The sequence below is a fragment of the Ischnura elegans genome (assembly GCF_921293095.1).
Source record: "Ischnura elegans chromosome 13 unlocalized genomic scaffold, ioIscEleg1.1 SUPER_13_unloc_1, whole genome shotgun sequence".
NCBI lineage: Eukaryota > Metazoa > Arthropoda > Insecta > Odonata > Coenagrionidae > Ischnura > Ischnura elegans.
The window spans coordinates 9,224,107-9,248,523 of NW_025791657.1; the positions used below are offsets into that span (position 1 = coordinate 9,224,107).

At 36.9% G+C, this 24,417-nt stretch overlaps 1 protein-coding gene across 6 annotated transcripts in view; it reads right to left on the minus strand.

Moving 5' to 3' along the window:
* The window catches only part of LOC124172013 (zinc finger protein 37-like), a 66,958-nt gene extending 48,293 nt beyond the window's left edge, over positions 1-18,665 (minus strand). For 5 of the 6 annotated variants that reach the window (XM_046551412.1, XM_046551411.1, XM_046551409.1 and 2 more), the window contains exons 1-3: positions 18,398-18,665; positions 16,212-16,293; positions 2,005-2,783 (exon numbers count right to left, since the gene is read on the minus strand). In XM_046551412.1, coding sequence (XP_046407368.1) covers positions 2,005-2,550 — 546 coding nt within the window. In that variant the 5' untranslated portion in view covers positions 2,551-2,783; positions 16,212-16,293; positions 18,398-18,665. The remainder of the gene's footprint in view (positions 1-2,004; positions 2,784-16,211; positions 16,294-18,397) is intronic. The other variant, XM_046551410.1, reaches the window with a different exon arrangement.
* Between the last annotated feature and the right edge of the window lie 5,752 nt (positions 18,666-24,417).

Below are 24,417 nucleotides of genomic sequence, written 5' to 3' on the forward strand. Positions count from 1 at the left end.
TAGCGCGAGCCCAGCCCCCTCTTCGGCCGCTCAGGTTGACCCTTTCCTATCCTCTCCACGCGGTCAACTACTGTTATTTGCAGTGTGTTTCCAAAAAAATATTCGTTGCTTACTTTTGAAATCCAATGCTAGAAATGAATTCATCTTTTTTTGCTGACCACATGGAAATTTCAAACGAAATTCTAACGTTAATATCAACAGAGTTGTAGAACAATAGTAAATATACTAAATCCGTCTATATAAACGTTAGAACTTTGTTTAAAATTTCTGCACGCTCAGAAAAAAAGCACAAAATTCATTTTGAATTTAAAAAAATCGATACGAACAACAAGTATTTGCATATATTCTGCGTTAATATTTTAGCTAGTTGACCGCGGACTCGTGCTAGGAAGGGGCTTTTAATCCCTCTAGGGTCTGGGACAGAGGAAAAGGATTGGTGCCCCACCGAGTTGGGTCCAAAAATGTTTCGGGAGGGTCCCACTGCCTTTAGTCGACGCGGAAAGGCTTCGTACAGAGGAGTAAAGAAAACTTTCAAGAGACTCGTATTGAGGAAGAATTTCCTTCAACGAAGGTCCGGCGCAAAAGGGTTAAGTCTTTACCAGATTCCTTTCTCCCACTTCTCAGTAGGCCATAGCCAGAAGGGCAGTGTCCTCACACTTCACTTTAACAATTTGACATCATGTTTTGCATTTCACCCTTATCTACTTGCAATGTTTTTTGAGATGTAGTACTGGCATGGCATTATGCCAGATACTCAAATTGTCTATTTAATTCCTTAGTAACTAGTGACATTTTGTCAAAACAACCATGCATTTTTGAATGTTTAAAACTGGTTTTAACAGTTTTAGATTGTTATATTTTGATATTTTCAATATTTAATATTTTTTCATAATTAAAAAAATGCATTTTTTTGGAAAAATGTTAAATCATATTTAATTTTCCCTCCATTCGGGTCCTGGGAACTCATGTTTCAATTACTATAACAAAATGCAAAATAAAGTAATACACACCACTTCACCTCACAATGGTAATTACTACAATGCCAAAAAAATAAGGCATCTACAACACAACTAGTGGTGAGGGGACATACCAAGTCCCCAGAGCAGTTTGCATGATGTATACACTTCACAAATGTGAGATATACTGACAAAAACCAGTTTGGTGAGAAGGGGAAAGTAGACTTAAAGTTATTTACTACCAAAGCGATGCAGCCAAATCACCCTGGAAGTAAACAAATTTAGTATCCTGGGGGTCTACCGTCACCCCATGCCAGGAGTTAAATTCTATCCTACATTTCCCTTAGCGAAAAATCTGTTGCAATTTCAACGGTTAATTGGGACCAATCCCATGGTAACTGTTGAATCCTACAGTAACTGCTGAATTCATTAATAAATGTTGGATTTATCTGTCACTGTTAGAGTTAACAGTTATTGTTAGTTTTAACAGTTACTATTAGTTTTAACAGTTAATTCTATTTTTAACAGTTACAGTTAGTTTTAACAGTTAATTCTATTTTTAACAGTTACAGTTAGCTTTAACAATTAATTCTATTTTTAGCAGTTACTGTTAGTTTTAAATGTTACTGTTAGTTTTAACAGTTAATTCTATTTTTAACAGTTATTGTTAGTTTTAACAGTTACTGTTAGTTTTAAATGATACTGTTAGTTTTAACAGTTAATTCTATTTTTAACAGTTACTGTTAGTTTTAACAGTGGTTCAATTTACTGTTGAATTCAACTGCAGTTACTGTTGGATTCAACAGTGGTCCCAATTACCATATTTGTCTGAATATAGTCCCTCCTTTTTTTCCAAAAATGCTCGAGGTAAAAGTATAAGGGGGGACTATATTCAAACGCATTTATTTAACTTTTCCCGAAACTGAAGCCTCAAAATTAGGGGGGAGGACTATATTCAGAGGGGGACTATATTCGGAGAAATACGGTAACTGTTGAAATTTCAACAGTTTTTTCGCTAAGGGTTTCCCTGCCGCTTTCTGTGCCTTACCGTACTGCCACCTGCATTTGATGCAGTCAGCTCCGATGCATCCGTTGGCGATGAATATACTTTGTGCCCTTCATCAGAGCACCCAAGTTCCGTGACCGCCATACTAAGCACAAAATCCACGCTGTCCTGAAGTATAGTAAGACACTGGTAGGCCTCATTGTTCAGTAAATAGATTGCATGATGGAGCAAATCAAATCCAAGGAAATAGTTACTGCTTGTCCCTAATACTTTACGACGATACTTTCTATCATCTGGTAACTTGGCAGCAAAATCCACTATCAAATTCCTACCAGTAGAGCGAGTTAACCTCCGACCATCCACCAAATTTTGATTCAGCCACTCTAACCGGTTTTTCCCACAAAAGCTGTTCATATACCGATACTCCTTCCATTCCTCAGAAGCTGGAAGAGAGGTAATGACACTTTCCTGAGATTTAATTAGCACTTTCACAGTTTTTTGTTTACTTATCCACTGAGGAAGTCTTGGAAGACGTACTACCACTGTATCAGTTTTGGGGTATGATGACGATTTTCTTCTATACCTCATGATATCCTTCAGTATGAATTGATAAGGTACCTACAGATGAATCTAACAAAAGCATCTACTCGTGAATGAACAAACACTTGGCACAAACTTGGAGATGACGTTCAAGATTAATCTTCCGCTACTTGTAACATCAAAAATTAACACCATCATTAGCTCAGTTCCCAGGAATGGTTTCATTCAATTTCCATGGCTGGTGTTTCCTTAGCAGTGGGTAAACACACCGGTCTGAAAACCTGAAAAAAGAAATTAATTATATAGGTTTGATTAAATAAATTCACAATGGAAAGTAGCTGACACATTGCAATTCAAAATCATGAATACACTGCAAAACTCTGAATGTGAACTAAACATAATTTTTCTATAGCTCATTGATATAAATAAATAAAAAAATCTTTTCCAGAGGGCAAACTGAGGTGCTTTATCAATGGGGTACACCATAAAATGCATTTTTGAAATTTTTTTGGTGAAGAGCCATGCTGCTTTGATAATATTAAGAGTTGTATAAGGTTATTATGCCAAACAAATTACATAAATGTGTTAAATGGATCACAAAAAACCTTGCACAAAACTAATCCATGTCAAGTAGTCAAAAGAATCAACTTATTTTCAAATAAGTCTCCCTAAATCGCAACAAACAATACCTTTTCTTTCTTTCAACAACCCAACATTTGCTGTCAGGCACCAAAACTGTGTTTAAACTATGACCAACACTTTTTTAATTTGAGGACTTTTAGCCACTTAATTTTCATCCAATTTCTCACACTGTCCTCAGCAATACTGAGCCCTGAAGTCATGTTTGGGTGCTCAGATGATGTCAAGTTTTCAATCAGCCAATAAAGAGTTATTTCTATAGACATATCTGACTTGAAAAACATTCTTCACATGTGAAATTTTCCTCCAGTACATTATAGGTAGGACCCATAGATTTAGAAAATAGATGACAGACTACAAGAGTCAATCAGGGCTAGACATCAACACTGACCATTATTTACAAATGATGAAATGAAGAGTGCAAAGATGTAACCAAGAAAAAAGTTGAACATAGTGAGAAAGAGATTTAAAGTGAACTAAAGGGAATTGCAAAGTATTTAGAATATATTTACGTTCAATGGGTTACAGCCCATTTACACTACCCTATTAATAGTTTATTAATAGGGTAGTTTCCTTCATCAAAGAAAACAAAATGCATTAATTGTTATTCGTTACCCACCAGTACTGTATTCATAATATACATGTTATTTGGTTTTACAAATCTCAGTTTAAACGTATGTCAATGGTCAATTTTATCCTCATTTGAAAAAGGCCAGAGTGGTGGACATGCGATGCCGCTCCATGTGACGTCACATGGACCTAGATGCTAGACGAGTAGTCAGGAGTTTTACATCATCTGAGATTACCAATGCATGCATGAGGCACAGAGCTCAGAGAAACATCTCTAAATAATCACCTATTAAAAATGACTATGGTCGGAAAGTTTCCTAAGTTTTATAATCCTTATTAATGCCAAGTGCAACCTGCTAGCAGCCTACATCAAGGCAGTGCTCACAGCCTTGCACCATCACATGGCGGCAGCCAGAACCAGATTGACATCACACGGGCTTTTCCCAGCATTCATACTTAGCTGTCGTGTTTTCGTGCACTTAAAAATTTTTAAATTTCATGTATCGCAAAAAATAGATATCGTCATTTAAAAATCTAAAAGCATGAAATACATATTCCACGAGTAATTATCTATTGATTTAGTCAATAAAAAAATAGGGAACCACCCTATACTAATTTTGTAGGAAGAGTGGCGCATAAAAAGGAATTGAAGTAAATTTAAGTAATATTTATACTAAGATCCATGCTCGAATTTCAGATTACTTAAGGAATTTATATATTATATAGCATCCCCAAGAACACCAGAAGAATTTTAAATTCTGTATATTTCCAGTCCACAGGTAACGTAACCCATGGAAGTTTGATGTAGACCAAGATTATACACAATATATACCAACAATAATATGTTTGCTACGTTTGCATAATTGCAGGAAACATTTCACATGGAAAGCTTGTTTGGTTGTTAGGGATTGCTTGTATTTATCTTGTTTTTGTCATAGCAGTTGCATGAGATAAGTCTTGTGTTTCTAACAAAAAAGCCATTGACCTCATTTGGTTTGACTTACAAAACTTGCATTCCTAAAATCACACTGCTGTAACACGTTCCTTGCTCATGATGTAACATCTATGTCATGGCAGTCTACTGCGTTACTGAAGATGTAAGGATTACGTTCCACCCTGCGTATTATTTATTAGTTACAGCGTTATATTCCCCCTGAGTGCCAGCCACCGGTATAAGGGTATGGGAGAGTGTCAGTCAAAAGTCTTTGCTTGTTTGCCATGCTGAAAGCTCCGAAAATTTTTCTTTCAATTTTTTCTTTGTTTAGTCTATTTTACCTTGTTTAGCTCTGCAAGGATGTCTTCGGAGGTGGGTTTTTACAATATATGTATTTCATTATTACTTTCATTTTATAATGCAGAAAATAGTCATTTCTGCTCCCAATTGTTCCTATACCTTTTTTAAAAAATAAAATATTACAAATATTCAACGCCAAATTAAAAAAAAGATCCCTTTGCAGTTGACGAGGAGACGTAAGATACTTGACTATAAGTTATTTTGACTTTCTTAATGAATTTTCACAAAATTTTTAACAAGTATCTATTTAACTGGTCTTACGAGAACGAATGGAAATATTTTCTCTTGATTTTATTTTCATTTTCAGTGTTCATTGACGCTAAGGTGGTTAACTGCTTGCCTAATTTTGGACATACTCCAGGCATTTGTAAATCACTTGTTATGATAAATAATACATGCTTCCTTTCTCATATATTTAAAGTTTCCAAGTGAATTTCATTTGCTATGATTTTATCTTGGAAAAATTTGTTTTTATACCCTGCACTTGAGCTAATGCCCATATTTGCATAAGCATAGGAAACACATAAGCAATCATGTGAATGTACTCCCTCACGTGCTCCTAATTTCGTGCTATCTGATCTATTCCAGCAGAGGGAGTTTTAATTTAAAAAATTTGCATGATCCATGGTACTCTATCATACTCTACATTCCTTTTAATCTATGTCCAAATACCAGATTCATTTCATATCCAGATGTATTGACACTACAGGAATGTACATAATCAAATGTCAAAGGGAACCGTCATCAAATCATTTGAATTGAAAATTTTTACCCTTTCAATGTTTCATTTAGTCATTTTAAATCATTGGAAATTTAGTTAAAAACAGTAAAATTAAATTAACAACCATACCAATTGATTTGAAAGTGAGCATCCTCTTTTTAACTGGCTGACCACATTCTAAGATGTCAAAGTGTTTTTCACAAAGTCTAAATATTTTTTTTTGAATGTTGGCCACTTCCTCCCTCAAGAAGTAGTACGACCTCCCAGAGCTTGTGGTTGCAGGAAAATCTAAGTAGTGATGAAGATGAGAGTGACAGTCAACTCATCAAGCAAAGGGGAGTTAACTTGGATGACTTGCTGACTAAAATTAACAATAAATTGCCAACAGATAGCTGGCAGGGTAAACTTCAAATGTTGACCCTGACCCCTTTATCTTGGTCTAAGAAAACGATTATGAGTTAATTTAATGTTTCAGCCTACACTGTGAGACAGACAAAAAAGTTACTTCAATAGAAGGGAATACCTGCTATGCCATCACCATGTGCTGGGAAACCACTTCCAAACTCCACAGTAGAGCTGGTGAAAAAGTTTTATGAGTTTGACAAGAATTCTAGACTGATTCCTGGAGCCAAAGATAATTTTAGTGTTGGTTAGAACGAGTATATGCAGAAGAGGTTGATTTTATGTAACCTCAAGGAACTTTACGTGCTCTTCGAAGAGCAATATCCAAAAGAAAAAATTGGGTTCCCCCAAATTTTGTTCACTTCAGCCAAAATGGTGTGTGATGGCTGGTGCTTCTTGGACTCATTCAGTTTGTGTTTGTGTCATAATTCAAAATGTGAAACTTCTAATTAGTGCCTTGCAATTGAAGGAAACATCAGGAGTTGATGGATATCATCATTTCTAAATTTTGTGAATACGACCCTTCTGATACAGTGAAACATAGGCAGTGGGTTTCCACTGATAGAACCGAACTTCAGTTGTTAACATCATCCATTGATGAACTCTTGGACATTCTATGCCTCAAAATGAATAAACTGATACCACATTATTATTACCATGGATCATGCAGTTTTTTTAAAATTAAAACTCCCTCTGCTGGAATAGTTCAGATAGCACGAAATTAGCAGCACGTAGGGGAGTACATTCACATGATTGCTTATGTGTTTCCTACTCTAAGAGTCAGTAGCATACACTATAGTGAGATAATGCATGCTCCAATATTGTTTAATCATGAGTATAAGCTTATATCTCCTCTAAATTGTGTAATATCTATGTGCCTTGAAAAAGAGCCTTTTTTTTCTGTGACCATGAATGAGTATTTTTTTTACTAAAAGGAACGCCGGACTCATGATTTTTTTCTTCAGGATCTTTGCTCATACATTAATGATTACTTTAAACCATACCATGAGTCTGTATTCCCATGGCCTTTCCCTGTGGATGCTGACAGTGAAAAATGGTACAAGCCAGATTTTTTTGTAAACTTTATTTTTTTGCAGCTGAATTACTTCATGCAGCGAATATTTAATGATAATCGTGGGATCATTATGGGTCACTTATCTTTAGAAAAAAAATCATGCCTTTTGATCTCACAGGAATACAGTTATGGATGAAAATAAAAATCACCATGTGTTGCACGTTGCGGCACTTCAGGGGTCACGCCCAAATTTCAATTGCTCATATTTCATCAACAATTGAAAATTGGGGGCTAAAATTGTACATAATTTCTATTTATACCAGAATGTATGACCTTGGCAAGTTTTATGAAAATCTGAGTCGGTGAGTGTCAAGGCATGATTGATTTGAAATGGAATGACCCACGAGACTCATGATTGATTTTTTATGTAATATTTGAAATGCTTACAAGTATGTATTTGGCATTATCCACAACAAAAAATGCCTCAGAGAGCAACCTCCCCCAACCCAGTCTCATGCCGCTTAGCTCAGAGAAACGGATCTGCCCCAAGGATATATAGGTCCGAGGATGTATACTGAGCAATGTGTGTCCCGAAGCAGAAATTACTAGATGGAAATATTCAACCATAGAAGAATTTCACTATTTTTTGGCCTTAACTATCATACAGAAATTATAATTATCGCCCCTATCCCTTATTATTGAAAAACTAATCCTTTATATGACTTACATTGCTTCCGAAGACAGAATTCACGTGATTGATTCATGTCAATTCTCCGATCCCTTCATTTCAACGAAAACCCATCCACATTCTCTCTGACACCAGTACCCCTCTGATGGACTGCTTATTCACAATTAGCCCCGTAATAGACGCATTCAAGGAAACAATGGACAAAGTAGTGACCCCTTCACCTGACTTCCCCATCCTTACGTTCACTAACATATGCATTAGAGACTCATTACTTGATTTTTTCCATAATATTCGAAATCCTTACAAGCATTTTCTTTGGCATCCTCCCCAGCAAAATATACCTACAAGATCAACTACCACTAACCCAGTCTCATGCTGTTGAATTCAAAGAAACTGATCCGGTCCGTGGATATATACACCCGAGGATATAAAATGGGCAATGCGTGTCCTGAAGGAAAATTACTAGATGAAAATATTTAACCATATAAGATTTTCCCCCTTTTCGGATTTATTTTTCTTACAAGAATTATCAAAATTTCCCGTATCTCCGATTACTGAAAAGGTCATCCTTAATATGACTTGGATTGCTTCAGGAGAGAGAAGTCGCTTGATCGATTCAAGTCAACTCTCCAAGCCCTTCAAATCAATACGAACGTTCTCTGACTCTAACATCCATCTGACCAACTGATTATCCAAAATAAGCCCCATTATAGACGCATTCAAGGAAACAATGGAGAAAGTAGTGACCCCCTCCTGTGACCTGTGTTTGGAAGAGTATATGGTTCCAAGGGTATATGGTTTGAGAGCTAGGCTGGGATATAGCAAATATATGATGGGAAAGTACCTCCAGTACATAATAAAGCTGCACATGCTGACGGAAGCAAAGTCATTCGCACTGCAGGTCCTCAAAACCAAGCAGCTTCCAACTCAGAAGTGTCTGGAAATGGGCATTCGGAGAAGATTGTAAAAATTTGATGGAGAATCATTTTGACTGTGGCCAATCCTTTTACATGGATAACTTTTATAACAGTGCAGCCAGTTCTAGATTCCATCCAAATGGGAAAAATTATGTGACGAGGACATTGCAGTGAGCCAAGAAGGGTATTCATTCCGTTGTGCTCTCCCAGGAGTTAAAGAACGGTGAGGTGGTGGAGGTCTTTTCTGAGTATTTCTGAAATCTGTTTCCTAACAAGGAAGGATAAAAGGGAACTGCGGATGATCAGACTGAATTCAGTGAAAAAAATTAATGAATCCACGAAAAGACAAGTTTGCACACCAAGAAAGCCACTGGCGGTGGTTGAATACAGCAATTACATGAGTGGCATCGAACCTAGGGATCAAATTATGTCTCATCCATTATTTTTAAAGGAGACATTTTTAATTCATTTGAAATCTATTTTAAAGGAAATCCATCAAATGGTACAAAAAAATGGTTAGTTCCCCTGCTGAACTTACAGTTACTGTGTTACTGAGCCATTTTTTCTTTCACAGAAATTTTTTGGAAAATTCCTCTCATCGACTTTCGAATTCAAATTATAGAATCTCTAAAGACTATATCTATACCTTGAAAGGGGTGCCAGCATTCAAAAAATATTGGGGGGCCCAAACCGGGGATCTTACCCTGGTAAATTTTATAAGTAGTGAATTTTAAGTTTTTAAGCATTTTAGAAAAGTTATAGGATCAACATTAGAACCCTGATCACTTGAATCTCAATATCTGGACACTCCGGGGAAAATCAACTAGCCTGACACATTTTTTTCTCACATCTGTAATGAATTTATGGGGGCTCGGGCCCGCTCAGGCCTCATGGAGTCGGCGCCACTGTACCTTGACTGCTTTGACGAGACGGTCATCCTAGCCCACTTCATCCAAAACCAGGGGACTATCGGTATATTTCCCCGACTATGCGACATACCAGAAAGACAGAAAAGATGTATACAGAAAAGGTGTAGGTGGTGCTTCAAGAAGAATGTCCACTAGGACACATCTTATTACTGCCCCACCTGCCTGGCTGAGCCTTCATTGTGTCTCGAGTGTTACCAGGAGTATCACAAGATTTTTTTATGCTGAAAATTATTTACAGAGCCGGACAAAATTTTTTAAAATGCATATCTTTTATATTTTCTAAGTAAATTTGTTTCTTTTGTGAAATGATATTGTTTGAAATAAAGCAATTAGTAAATGAAAAAATCTTCTTCAAATGCTAGTCAAATTCTGATCTGTAAAACAATATGTTTCACTAAAATAATTCTTCGTTTACACAAATTTTCCTTTATATTCATAGACCTATGTATGACATTATACAATCTTTTCCATAGGATATCATTTAGCTCAGTCACATTTTCCATGATGGGGAAGATCACTTTTGCTGGAAACATTTGCAATATTTACTTTAGTGCAATAAAACGTTTAAAATTGTATTTAATTGTATCATTTCCAGATTGAAAAATTAACCCTTTCACTGCGCAAATAAGCTGATGTAGGCTACTGAGGGTTCCTTGCGGCTACTGATGGGCAATAAAAATAAAAAGAGGAATCAAAGATGTCCGCATGACATCTACTTGTCAAATAAGAACTTCTAAGCACACATGGACTCGGAGAGTACTTCAAATCGTCAATAGACAACGGGACCAGGTTAAGCGTAAATTTGAGCTGCATTACTATTTTTATTAGTTTTTTCCAGAAAATGATTAGGTTTGAAAGGGTTTTCGCTGCAGTACTGACAAAGGGCAAAGAAATATACCTGTGTTGCCAGAAGGTATCACAACTTTGACAGGATACTTAGGAAATTTAAATTTCAAATTTTTAACGAATGAAGGATTACTTCTGGAAAAAAATAGTGAAAACGTGTACCCAGCACCACTAATCATAAGATCACGTCGTTAAAATACAAATAAAAAATACAAATTTTTTCCAATATGTCTGCCACCAAGCATTTTCTCTAAAAAAAGGTGAGCACGGAATGTGTTGAAACGTGGTTTAAGTTCTCGCATTTTGTAAAAGCCAAATAAGCAATCATTGAATACGGTTACCAAACATTTTTAGTAAGGAAAACTAACAAACCGCAAGCTATTTTGAGCATCATATGTAAATTTCAATAATGAATAGATGAATGAACCGCAAGCAATCGAACATAATACAAAATAAAGCAGAAACAACAAAAAAACTCAGATTCAAGGAAAGCATTGCCCAACATGATATTAGACTTTAATCACTTTCAAAACCATAAAAATCCTTTTCACTATCACCACCATCGAAAACGAGAATATTCTATATTATTTCTACTGCATAGATACCTTTTTCTTAACTTATACGGAACCAAACCCTACAAATGAGGTACTAAAATGAACAGAATTTATCAGAGAACATGCGACAGTATATCCTACTTCCTAAATATTGCTATTGTTCATTAAAATTGGTTCTTAAATAATTAAAAAAAAACAATAACCAGTAAATATTCCTGACGTTAACGGTGCACAAACTGATACATTTGTTCATTTGCAACAATATCTCGCATTCTTTATATAACTTTTATCAAAATGTGGCTGATTCCACAGTCAAGTCTCCTGTTGATACGTAAGTATGAGTCATCATGTGTGTTTAACAGAGGATAGTGTAATTACTTCCAATGCTGTATTTAAAGAGGTCCTCTGACCTCAATTTGTACATGAACATTCCAATTAAATTTGTACATAAGACCCCGCCTATTTTTTCTACATTTTAAAATTAAAAAACGCGCCTATCCCTCTGTGGACCTGCATTGAAAAGAGCGGATGCAGCACGCTTGTGTTGTTATGTTGTTGTTTTTTTAGCAGTCTTCAGTTTATCTTCCTGCAGTCGCCATGTACACATATTTTTTACGGCAGGCGGTGGACCAAAATACCTCGCTGCTGCTCTGTTTCCATGCACTTTGGGGTCATTTAACACTCCTAGATTATACTGAATTGTATAGTTTCAAAGTTCGTTTCCTGTAGTTATATTTTCCGGGGTGTTTAAAAGAAAAGTTTTAAGCACCGATAACGTCATGTGTGTTGGGCGTCAAATGTTGAACGATTAGTGCAATGTTGTACTATGTCCTTGCTTCTCCGCTCTGAAGGCAGAGCAAGCGCAACTAGTTTCGATTTCTTTTTGACGGGAACGGTGCGGTGTCACAAGGAAACCATCCCAGTTCTCTCCTTTGAGCTATATTTTTTTTGTCAAAAATTTAGTTCTAAGTGATAAAATAAATATGGAAGATGTAGAAAAAGTTATCTTTATTTGGGCAAAAAATAGCATTCGGTATTGAAAGGAAACTTGTGTTCTTCACGCGTAAGACACAGGTAGCTTTTTAGAGACCAAATTTAGTAAAAAAGAGGGCATCTTATATGCGGTCAAATATGGTAGGTCTTCATAAAAAGAGGTCAACTTCACATTGCTCACTTCAAGATGACACACTTCATCTTTCATCAGCAAAAAAGGGTGAAAAACACAAGTACCAGGACCTCTATTTTACAACGAAGCTACCAACTTCAATTCCACCAAGAGCAAAAGAGAGACTGTTGATTTCTGCAATGGCTCATATAATTTTTAAAAATTCTTGGCACTGTTGTACTTCTATTGTTTCACTTTTGTGTGTTAGTTTACTATTTTTTATGATGAGTGTGCATACATTCATTTATCCTGAATATTAAGCATTACCTATTCCCACAGATTTCATTGCAATTAATTGTACTTAAGACGTAAGGAAGAAAAATCTCTTAGTGTTTGTGGGCAATAAACTTTGATAAATTGAAGAATTGAACATAAGAGTGGCTGATAATGTAAAATGGGGAAAAGGGTAGTTTCCTTCATCAAAGAAAACGAAAGGCATTGATTGCGATTCGTTACCCACCATTAGTGTATTCATAATATACAAATTATTTGGTTATAGAAATACCGGTTTAGGTGAATGGCAAGGGTCAAATTTTATCCTCATTTGAAAAAGGCCAGATTGGCGCCCATGCGATTCCACTCTGCATGACGTCACAGGGACCTAGTTTCTACACGAGAGGATAGCAGTTATACATCGTCTGAGGTTACCAATGCATGCATGAGGCACAGAGCTGAGGGAAACATGTCTTAATAATCACCTATTAAAACTGGCTAAGGTCGGAAAGTTTTCTTCGTTTGATAAGGTATTAATAAACCTATTTTAAGCCGAGCGCAACCATTCAGCAAGGTACTCAGCTATCCGCTAGCATCCTGCGATGTATCAGCACTAAGCCTCGCCTCAAGGTCACCTCACCGGGTGGGAGGGGGAACCAGAAATACGACGTACAGAGATATTTCCCAGCATTCATACTTAAGCGTCGCGTTTTCACGCGCTTGAAAATTTTCACTTTTCATTTAATCGCGAAAAATAGATGTTGTCATTTAAAAATCTAAAAGTGCGAAATACGTACTCCAGGAGTAATAATCTTTCGATTAAGGCAATAAAAAAATAATAGGAAACCACCCTATTTTTAAAAATTCTTAGCACTGTTATATTTCTCTTGTTTCACTTCTGTGTGTTAGTTTACTATTTTTTACGTTAAGTGTGTAACACCTAATTTTGAGTGGTTTGTTTTGGTTTTGGTGTGACGTAATTCAAGCAATAATAAGCAGCAGAGGTGGAGTGAGGTAATTGTTGTGATTGTTGACGGTGCGGGAGGAAGTAAAAGGAGAGGGAGTCGGATTGTGATAGTTATGGCGGACGGGTGTTCCCTTGCTCCCGAGTGTGTATCATTTAAAGTTTAATAAAATATTTGTAAGTGACGTGTGAAACTAAGAGTAATTAATTGAAACCTTACATTTTGGCGCCGCAACGTGTGGGGCACGACTTCTCGAGAGGATTGAGACCACGGAACGACTGAGGAACGAGTCGCGTCGTAGAGAGCGGGAATTTAAGATGGTGGGAGTGAAAAAATTTTACGAACTGAAAAAGGTGGATTTACAAAGTTTGTTGAGGGATCGGGGATCGACGACCCAAGGGGCGAAATTTGAGCTGCAGGAACGTTTAAAACCGCTTTTGATAAAAGAAGGGGTAGATATAGAGACACATGAGTTTGAGATGGAGACGCAGGACCAAGGATACAGTGACCTACGGGTGCTACTAAGACAGATGCTAGAAGAACAGAAGAGTCGAAATAGAAAATGGGAAGAAGAACGGGAGAGTCGAGATAGAAAATGGGAAGAAGAACGGGAGAGTCGAGATAGAAAATGGGAAGCAGAACTGGAGAGGCGAGATAGCAAACAAGAAGAAAGAGACAAAAAGTTGGAGGAGACAATGAAAAGCATCAACGAAGGGCTAGCTGCGTTTCGGCGAGAATGTAAGGGGAGAAAGGAAAAACAAGCGGAGGAAGTGCCCGGGAAGATGGCGGACGACATAGGACAAGAATCCACCTCAAAGGCAGCTGGGCTGGATGAGGAGGCGGTCCAATGCATCGTGCATGAGAAAGGCACGAGACCCGGCGTCACAATGACATCCGCGGTACAGTTGAGGGTCCCGACGTTCGATGGGGGGCATACATCGGGACCCCGTGAGGAGCGTGCGTGGAGGACGTCGGGAGGCGCGTTCCAGCACAGCCAGCAGCACGGATGGAAGTCGCAGCAGTGGGAGTGGCAGGCGTCGAGCCAGCAGAGAGAGGGACGATGGGACAATAACTTTCTCGGCGATGGATACGTTCACCGGCCAGGCGAGAGATCAGCTGATCAGTGGCCTGCACTAAACAATGTAGCGGAGGTGCGCCAACCGGAGCGACAGCACCTTGTCAATTCCATGATGGCGGAAGGAAACAATCACATAACCGAGCTTATATCAGTAGGAGAAAGTGACTCTGAGAAGATCGCGAATGATATATTTGGGATACGTGAAAATAACGTAAGAAAGGACGAAAATCGGGTGGAGAGAAGGAGGAGGAAAGAGAAAAGGAAGAGAGTAAAATTTAAAATAGGGCAATTAGATAAGTGGCGAAAGTAATTACACCCTGGAGAGATGGTGGAAGGGTGATATGACAAAAAAAATGAGGGTAAATACATGTGTAATAATTTGATATGGATGATTACAAAAGTGTTTGTTGGTTATTTATTAAGTACATAGTTAATATTTGTATGCTTGGAATGAATGATGACAATGATGAATGAATGAGTAAAGTGAACAAAGAAGGGGAGTGATAAGTAAAAGAAGTGTGACAAATAGAATAATAAAATGCCAGTGTGTGAAGTGGAGTGAACTGTGTTTATGTGATGGAAAGGGGGAGTGAAATGCTCTGGCTTTCAGCAGCAATAGAAGAGGTATGAATGTGTTTTAAAAGTTATGGTTTCAAGTGTTCATTATTTTCCTAAATATTATTAGCAATCTGGTACATTATTCATGTCAAAGCTGATCAAATGGTCAACGAGGCATATTCTGCTAATGTGATATGACATGTGTTCCCATTGTAAAAAAAAAAATTAATTACTATTAATTTAAGGGGAAAGTTCAAAACTGAAGGCGTTGGGGCCACGCCCATAACCCATAATACTCTGTTTTTGAAGGCTTTGAAAAAGAAAATTGCATATCATTCCATTTTCTTTTCCAATGGGGCAAATGTAACACCTAATTTTGAGTGGTTTGTTTTGGTTTTGGTGTGACGTAATTCAAGCAATAATAAGCAGCAGAGGTGGAGTGAGGTAATTGTTGTGATTGTTGACGGCGCGGGAGGAAGTAAAAGGAGAGGGAGTCGGATTGTGATAGTTATGGCGGACGGGTGTTCCCTTGCTCCCGAGTGTGTATTATTTAAAGTTTAATAAAATATTTGTAAGTGACGTGAAACTAAGAGTAATTGAATTAAACGTTAAAAGTGTGCAAACATTCATTTATCCTCAATATTAAGCATTACCTATCCCCACAGATTTCATTGCAATTAATTGTACTTTAGACGTAAGGAAGAAAAATCTCTTCGTGTTTGTGGGCAACAAACTTTGATAAATTCAAGAGGTTGATGTGAATAAAGCAAACCTCTGCTAGCTTCAATACTAATGCCTCAATTGAAAATTCATTGGTACTTTATTTATACTGCATAATGACATTAATGCAAGAACATACCGTATTCAGAATATCAATACTACATCCAAGATCGGTTGATATTTATTAGTGGCTTTGTATAGACAACAAAGCGTCTCAAAAGTGGATGGTTTTCTTCATTTTACACACACAAGCATGATATCGTAATTGTCAATGGTAGCAAATTAAGTTTGATCTTGATGCAGTAACAAAGTAAAAAAAATAAAATATGTGGCTACAATGTCAGTTTATAGCACACCCTAACATCTTCTCAAGACCTAATGTTAGCAGGGAAAATGAATACTTTAGCATGTACAGAATGTAATTCCGTCACTTACCAATTAAAATCCAAGGACGAGCAGTAACTGGGGTTCTCAAAATAACATGGATGCAGAATGCGATTATTTGACTGGGTAATGCCTTAAAAAGAAAGATCAACGGATTAAGCAATTGACAAAAATTGTAGTCTATCCTAAGGGTAGCAGTTGATTTGAAAATTCTGCTGGATTATCAGATTAATTATAACAGAACAATATTGTTCTTAGCTGCCGACAGCTTTATTAATTATAAATTATATTTTAATACCCCAATTTCATTTTAATATGCTAAAGTTACCAAAAATCACGCATAAAAAATCTTAAATCTTTCATGGAACAAGAAAGAACTACAAATTTTGCACAAGCTCCTTTGCTAAGACCCATGTAGCTGGCAGTACACACAGTCATTCAATCATGCGTTCCTTCATATCCACAAGGTCACACCATTATTGTGCATACAAAACATAAATTTATCGAATGTTTATCACAAATAATTATAAAAAACTTAAATAATAATATTTTACTTGATCAAAGTAGTTCTATGCATTATAAAATGATAATAATATGAAGTGGATTGGGAGCCACTTTGGTACAACTGTATCAGCGTACCTCATTAAATAGGACATATATTACAAATAAATGAATGCAAGAAAATATGCACAATATGATAACAGAACTCTGCATTGGCATGCTCTAAAAAAATACAAGAAAACAGACAAATAGTTATTGCAGCATTGCAAGGTGGGAATGGAAGGGTGAAGAGAAACCTATGGCACTAGGCTGCTCCGTATTAAATTGTAAAGGGGGCCATGGCTTAACATCTTAATATTTTATAAAATACATATAACACATGATTCGAGTAAAAGCAATAAAAAAAATGAGAGGTTGGACAGAAAATAAGCTTTCTAAAACAAAAGCACACAGATAAAATATGTACACAATTTATTTTTCTAAATTCGCAATATATAGACACAAATATCATGAATTAAATCCAATTGAGAGACTGGTCGAATTTTCATAGAGTGAACATGAATCTCTGTACATAGAAGTTAGAATCAGTCAACCTTAACCCTCAATTATTTCAAGTTGAAAAACAAAGTTCGCGACAGAAAGACCGTTGACAAATTTAGGCGTATGCAAACAGCTTCGTTCTGATGATCGAGAAGTGGACTTTCGTATTAGGTCAATCTAAACCGAAATATGTACGATACAGCATTGTGTAAGTTAACAGAAAACTATTCAAACACACAGCTATCAACGTTCAAAACACGGTCAACATGCTTAGATATATTTTTTTCGTTTTTGTTACCACTTCTTAAAAATTTTAATCGTCATATGACTTCATAAACATCGAAATTATAAACGGAATAGTCAATTTTAAAAAGTTCTGGTCGTTAGCGATGGCAACATTCAGTTGCATTTTTCAGCAGTATAAGTTTCTGATTTGAAATTCACGCTCATTTAATGCTCACGCTCGATACGCAAATACTATACATTCCCAAGATATAAAAACATTGTAAATATTTAATGCTTAATTGGCGAGGGTTAAAATATTACCGATACTCCAGCAAAGACGAATAGGTGGCTGGATTCGTTAAGAGATGCATTTATTACACAGGATAGTTCCAGCATAAAAAGGATATAAGATCACGAAGGAAATGTGCATGGTGAAATAACATACATACAAGGGAACGACATTCTTGGGCGATTACGAATGAGCCACACAACGCATGTTTGTATACAATATTCTATAAACATCTTGGACTTAGCTATTCACAACAAGAACGTAACCCAAGTACATTAAAAACCCGCATGCATAATGTAACTGTGAGGTGCTGATAAGAAATTATGCTTTTGTATGAGATTCATCTGTACCACTTGGCAATTATAGCAAGTGTGTAATAGATATATTGTTATATACTAATATATAACAACAGTAAGTGACACATTTTTCCCCGCTAACAATGAGAATGTGATACACGAATAAGATTCGGTAACTAGCACATGGGAATACAAGATTGCAAAATAATTTAATCAAAAAAACGACAAGACCTCCATTACCATTACCTCTTTAGTGCTTGTGCGTGGGTTAGCTTAAATTATTTCGCTCAAAGACAAGAACAACAAAATAATATAAACACATTAAATACACAAGAACAAGAAAACTACTAACCTATATTTGAAGGACGTCCTGCATCATTTCTTACCTTATCTATATGCAGTATTTCAACTTGAAGATGCAGTCTCTGAACCAAATAGCTATGCCCTCGTTTCGTACCAAAAAAATCAATAACATTTTTACACTTTTGAATACAAAGCCTTCACATTTTACGCATACAGCTATCTCTCACACCATTAACTATTAAAACTGAGTTCGAAAGAATATCCATGAGGAATTTTGATTAATTGAGAACTGCAATACCTCACACAAATTGAACAGCTACCCTATGCATTTACACCAACGGAAAAAGCGACTCATGCATGTTGTTGTTGGCGAAAGAGAAAATCGAAATGCGCCTAGACTCGACACTATCGACTCAGAAGTCGAAAAGATCGACTCAAAGGTGAGGTATCGCCTGATCGATTGTAAAAGCCGCGCGGCGGTCATTACGGTTAGGAAATAAGGTGCTGCGAGGTAACTTGGACACCGTTTTTCAATGTAATAGTACAATATCATTTTCAAATACTTTTTTTGTACAGATAACCCCAGTGAATGGCTGAGAAAAAACACGTTATGATTTATCAACAATTAAACTAGCACATCACGCACAGAATGTAATTTCTACCAGTTAGCAATATTTTATATTAATATTATTTTCAGGTCTCAGTTGGTCCCAGTGACCTCACGACTTAAGGCCTAGTTACACGGTACATTATTTTTTACATTTACATGATTACACGGTACATTATTACATGGATTCTGTATTTTTTTCTGAATGGTTATGGACAAGATCCACGATTAGGTGATTCCACGCTACCCGGTCAACACAACAACTATGGCTTCACTGTGGCCGGATAGTGGTTTACTTGTGGCAACTATGGCTAGCCACAGATTGCCATATTATGGCCAGACTGTGGTTGCCATGCATAACTATGGCCACACTGCGGATCGTCTCAGGAACGCCACAGATTGGCAAACCAAACATTTGTAAACATAGGCATATTACGGTTGCTATATTGATACAGGTTGGTTGGTAAGTTATTAAAATGGAAGTTGGTTGATTCCATGGATATAACGAAAGTGTTTTATCCACATTATGGCAGGCCACACTTTGACCGGGGGTCAAATTTGAACCGTTAACCGGGGGTTTAAATTATTATGGGGCCATAATGCCAACCTGCTATGGCCACAATTGTTGTGTCGACTGGGTATTTTTTTTCGGACAAGTTTTCGAACATTTTTTCCCTTTTTCTTCTGTTCCTTCCTATAAAAAATATTTTTCCTCGTAAAACTTTTTCACCAGATCAAGCTTCAATCGAGGGAAATCACTTCCAAACTCCACAGTAGATCTACTGTGGAGTTTGGAAGTGATTTCCCAGCACATGGTGATGGCATAGCAGGTATTCCCTTCTCATGAAGTAACTGTTTTGCCTGTCTCACAGTGTAGTCTGAAACATGAAATTCACTCATAATCCTTTTCCTGGACCAAAGTAAAGGGGCCAGGGTCAACATTTGAAGTTTACCCTGCCAGCTAACTGTTGGCAAGTTATTCTTAATTTTAGTCTGCAGATGATTCAATTTGGCTTTCTTTCGCTTGATGAGTTGACTGTCAATCTCATCTTCAGCACTATTTAGATTTTCCAGAGATGGATTCACTAATTTCAATGCACCAGACAAGGTGATGCTTGGACTCTGTTATCTTTCCTTTTCCATACGAGCATCTACTGTGAGCAGACAAAGAATGTAATTTCCAAGGAGAGCAGTCTAAAGCCTCCAAACTGCAGTTTGCTTCATCTTATTTTCTATCACTTTCCACCAAAGACTTAACTGATGTAAGTTCTTTACCGCTTTCATCAATGCCATTGGAAACAACTTCACTTTTACAAATTTTCGAAATCCTCTTGTTACACCTACAGCAAATTTTCCCTCCAGGCTTCACCAGGATGCCCACTGCTCTCACAGACTTACACTTTTTTTAGAGGTATGGTCCTCAGAAATTTCCTCACAGGACCTTTATGAATGGCAAAGAGGTACAGCATTTAAGCTGATAACACTTGTATTTCTTTAAGTAGCAGTGAAGATGATGAGAGCACACAGTCAACGGTGGTGAAATAGGAATATTGCACTGCAGGGCAATGAAATTTCTGTCCACTTCTGGTAGTTCCTCGAAATAGAAGGTTTGGGCTGTGTTTTTGTAGCTCTTTTTGTGAAATTGAGAACTGAGTTCTTGCACAATGATACCTCTGACATGGCAAGACAGACCTCAATACAAATGAGATGTTAAAATGTAAGCCTGGCTATCAGTCACACAAACATGAGTTACTTATTCTGAAATTCACCAGGATATCACTTAGGCAGCACCATATGACTGAGGAATGAATTAAATTCACTTAGACTGAAATTGCTCTCTTCTGATTTTACATTTTATACCATACTATTCAGTTAGGTTAAGAGATGGAAGAGATAGCCTAGTAGGAATAGTCCTGAAAGCACGAAATTAGCAGTACGTGGGGGAGTACATTCACATGATTACTTATGTGTTTCCTACTCTAAGAGCCAGTAGCATATGCTATGGTGAGATTATGCATGCTCCAATATTGTTTAATCATGAGTATAAGCTTATAACTCCTCTAAATTGTGTAATATCTATGTGCCTTGAAAAACAGCCATTTTTTTCCTGTGACCATGAATGAGTATTTTTTTACTAAAAGGAACGTCGGACTCACAATTTTTTTTCATCAGGATCTTTTCTCATACATTAATGATTACTTTAAACTGAATCATGAGTCTGTATTCGCATGGCCTTTCCCTGTGGATGCTGACAATGAAAAATGGTACAAGCGAGATTATTTTATTAAACCTTATTTTTTTGCAGCTGAATAACTTCATGCAGTGAATATTTAATGATAATCGTGGGATCATTATGGACCACTTATCTTTAGAAAAAAATCATGCCTTTTCACCTCACAGGAATGGAGTAATGGATGAAAATAAAAATCACCATGTGTTGCACTTTGCGGCACTTTAGGGGTCACGCCCAAATTTCAATTGCTCATATTTCATTAACAATTGACATTTGGAAGCTAAAATTGCACACAATTTCTAAATATACCAGAATGTATGACCATGGCAAGTTTCATGAAAATCCGAGGCGGTGGGTATCATGGCCTGGTTGATTTGAAATGGAATGACCCTATTGCAATCTTTCGCCCATCAGTAATGTCGTGGAATAGAGCACAAGTGCACTCCATGGACACATTGATTCATTTGGTGAGTGAAAGGCTGTATCTTTTTGACCCAAAAAACCCCTTGTAGAGAAACAAGGGGAAGAGGATTTCCAGGTTCTGAGAGATTGCGGAGGAGATGAGTCCATTAAGATAGATATTGTTAGGCATTTTCATTCTCCTTTGATTACTGTAGATAACATTGGTGTGATCACTGCTAATGTATTCTACGTTGAATTTATTGTGCTTAGATTAAAATATAGATGAGAGGCGATTTCATAACTGTAATTTCCAGAGGCAATACCATTGCTGATGACTGGAAAAATAAATACTATTCACAGAGGACAACGTACCTGGTGGAGAGGAGGAAGGTGGCATCCTTCAAAAAAATGGATTAAGGGCGGAATCAGTGAATACGTAGTATTTACCAATAAAATTGTTACTGCTTACCTTGATAAATTGATAACATTTTAGGATAAATGATACTTTGGTTATTGCAATAACCAAAGTATAATTTATCCTAAGGGTCATTCCATTTCAAATCAACCAGGCCATGACACCCATCGACTCGGATTTTCATGAAACTTACCACGGTCATACATTTTGGTATGATCAGAAGTTGTGTGCAATTTTAGCCTCCAATTGTCATTTGTTAATGAAATATGAGCAATTGAAATTTGGGAGTGACCCCTAAAGTTCAGCAACGTGCAACACTTGGTGATTTTTATTTTCATCCATAACTCCATTCCTGTGAGATGAAAAGTCATGATTTTTTTTCTAATGCTAAGTGGTCCATAATGATCCCAATATTATCATTAAATATTCACTGCATGAAGTAATTCAGCTGCAAAAAAATGAAGTTTACAAAAAAATCTCCCTTGCACTATTTTTCATTATCAGCATCCACAGGGAAAGGTCATGCGAGTACAGACTCCTGGTTTAGTTTAAAGTAATTACTAATGTATTAGCAAAGATCCTGATGAAAAAAATTGTGAGTCTGGCGTTCCTTTTATTAAAATAAAATACTTGTTCATGTTCACAGGAAAAAATGGCTCTTTTTCAAGGCACCTAGAAATTACACAATTTATAGGAGATATAAGCTAATACTCATGATTAAACAATATTGGATCATGCATTATCTCACTATAGTGTATGCTACTAGCTCTTAGAGTAGGAAACACAAAGGCAATCATGTCAATGTACTCCCCAACCTACTGCTAATTTCGTGCTTTCAGGACTATTCCTATTAAGCTGTATCTTCCATGAGTAATGGGTAACTGAATAGTATGGTATAAAATGTAAAGCCAGAAGAGAGCCATCAGAAAGTTTTCCAATTTCAGTCTACGTGAAGTTAATTAATTTCTCATTCATATGGTGCTGTCTTAGTGATATCCTGGTTGAATTTCAGACTAAGTGACTCATGTTATTGTGACTGATAGCTAGGCTTACATTGTAGCATCTATTTTCACATTGAGGTCTGTCATGCCATGTCAGAGATAGCATTGTATGGTGTTGGCAAAGAACACAGTTCTGAATGTCACAAAAAGAAACCAAACTTTTTATTTCAAGGAACTACCAGAAGAGGACAGAGAATCAATTGCCCTGCTCTGCAATATTCCTATTTCATCACTGTTGACTTGTGTGATAATAATGAAGAAGCAGTTCATCATTATGTCACGTTTCCACTCCATCTCGCCTGAAACCTCAGATTATATTGACTTGTGTGCTCTCATCATCTTCATTGCTACTTAGAAATGCAAGTGTTACCAGCTTAAATGCTGTACCCCTTTGCCATAGATAAAGGTCCTGTGAGGACCACACCTCTAAAAAAAATTCTAAGCCTATGTGAGCAGCGGGCATCCTGGTGAAGCCTGGAGAAAAATTTTGCTGTAAGTGTGACAAGAGGATTTCCAAAATTGGTAAAATGAGGTTGTTTCCAATGGCAGTGAAGAAAGGAAGAGAGAACTTACATCTTGGAGGCTTTAGACTGCTCTCCTTTGAAATTACATTCTTTGTCTTCTCACAGTAGACACTCATACGGAAAAGGAAAGATAACACAGGCTAAGCATTACCTTGTTTCTAAAATGTCTGGTGCATTGAAATTAGTGAATCCATCCCTGGAAAATATAAGTAGTAATGAAGATGAGAGTGAAAGTCAACTCATCAAGCGAAAGGAAGCCAACTTGGATGGCCTGCTGACTACAATAAAGACTGATTGCCAACAGTTAGTTGGCAGGGTAAAATTCAAATGCTGACCCTGGCCCCTTTATCTCGGTCCAGGAAAAGTATCATTAGTGAATTTCATGTTTTAGACTACACTGTGAGACAGTCAAAAAAGTCACTTGATGAGAAGGGAATTCCTGCTATGCCATCAGCATGTGCTGGGAAACCGCGTCTAAACTCCACGGAAGAGCTGAAGAAAAATTTTTACCAGCTTGACAAGAATCCTAGACAGATTTCTGGAGTCAAAGATAAAGTCAGTGTGAGTAAGAATGAGTAGGTATATGTAGAAGAGGTTGAGCTTATATAACCTGAAGAAACTTTATGTGCTCTTCAAAGAGCAATATCCTCAAGAAAAAATTGGGTTCTCCAAATTTTGTTCACTTCAGCCAAAATGGTGTGTGATGGCTGGTGCTTCTAGGACTCATTCAGTTTGTGTTTGTGTCATACATCAAAATGTGAAACTGCTAATTAGTGCCTTGAAATTGAAGGAATCATAAGAAGTTAATTGCTATCATCAACTGTGACAAAAACAATTCAGATTGTATGCTCAGAAAATGTTTTTACTGTCCAGATCCTTCCAGGCTAAAGGATATCATCATTTCTAAATTTTGTGAATATG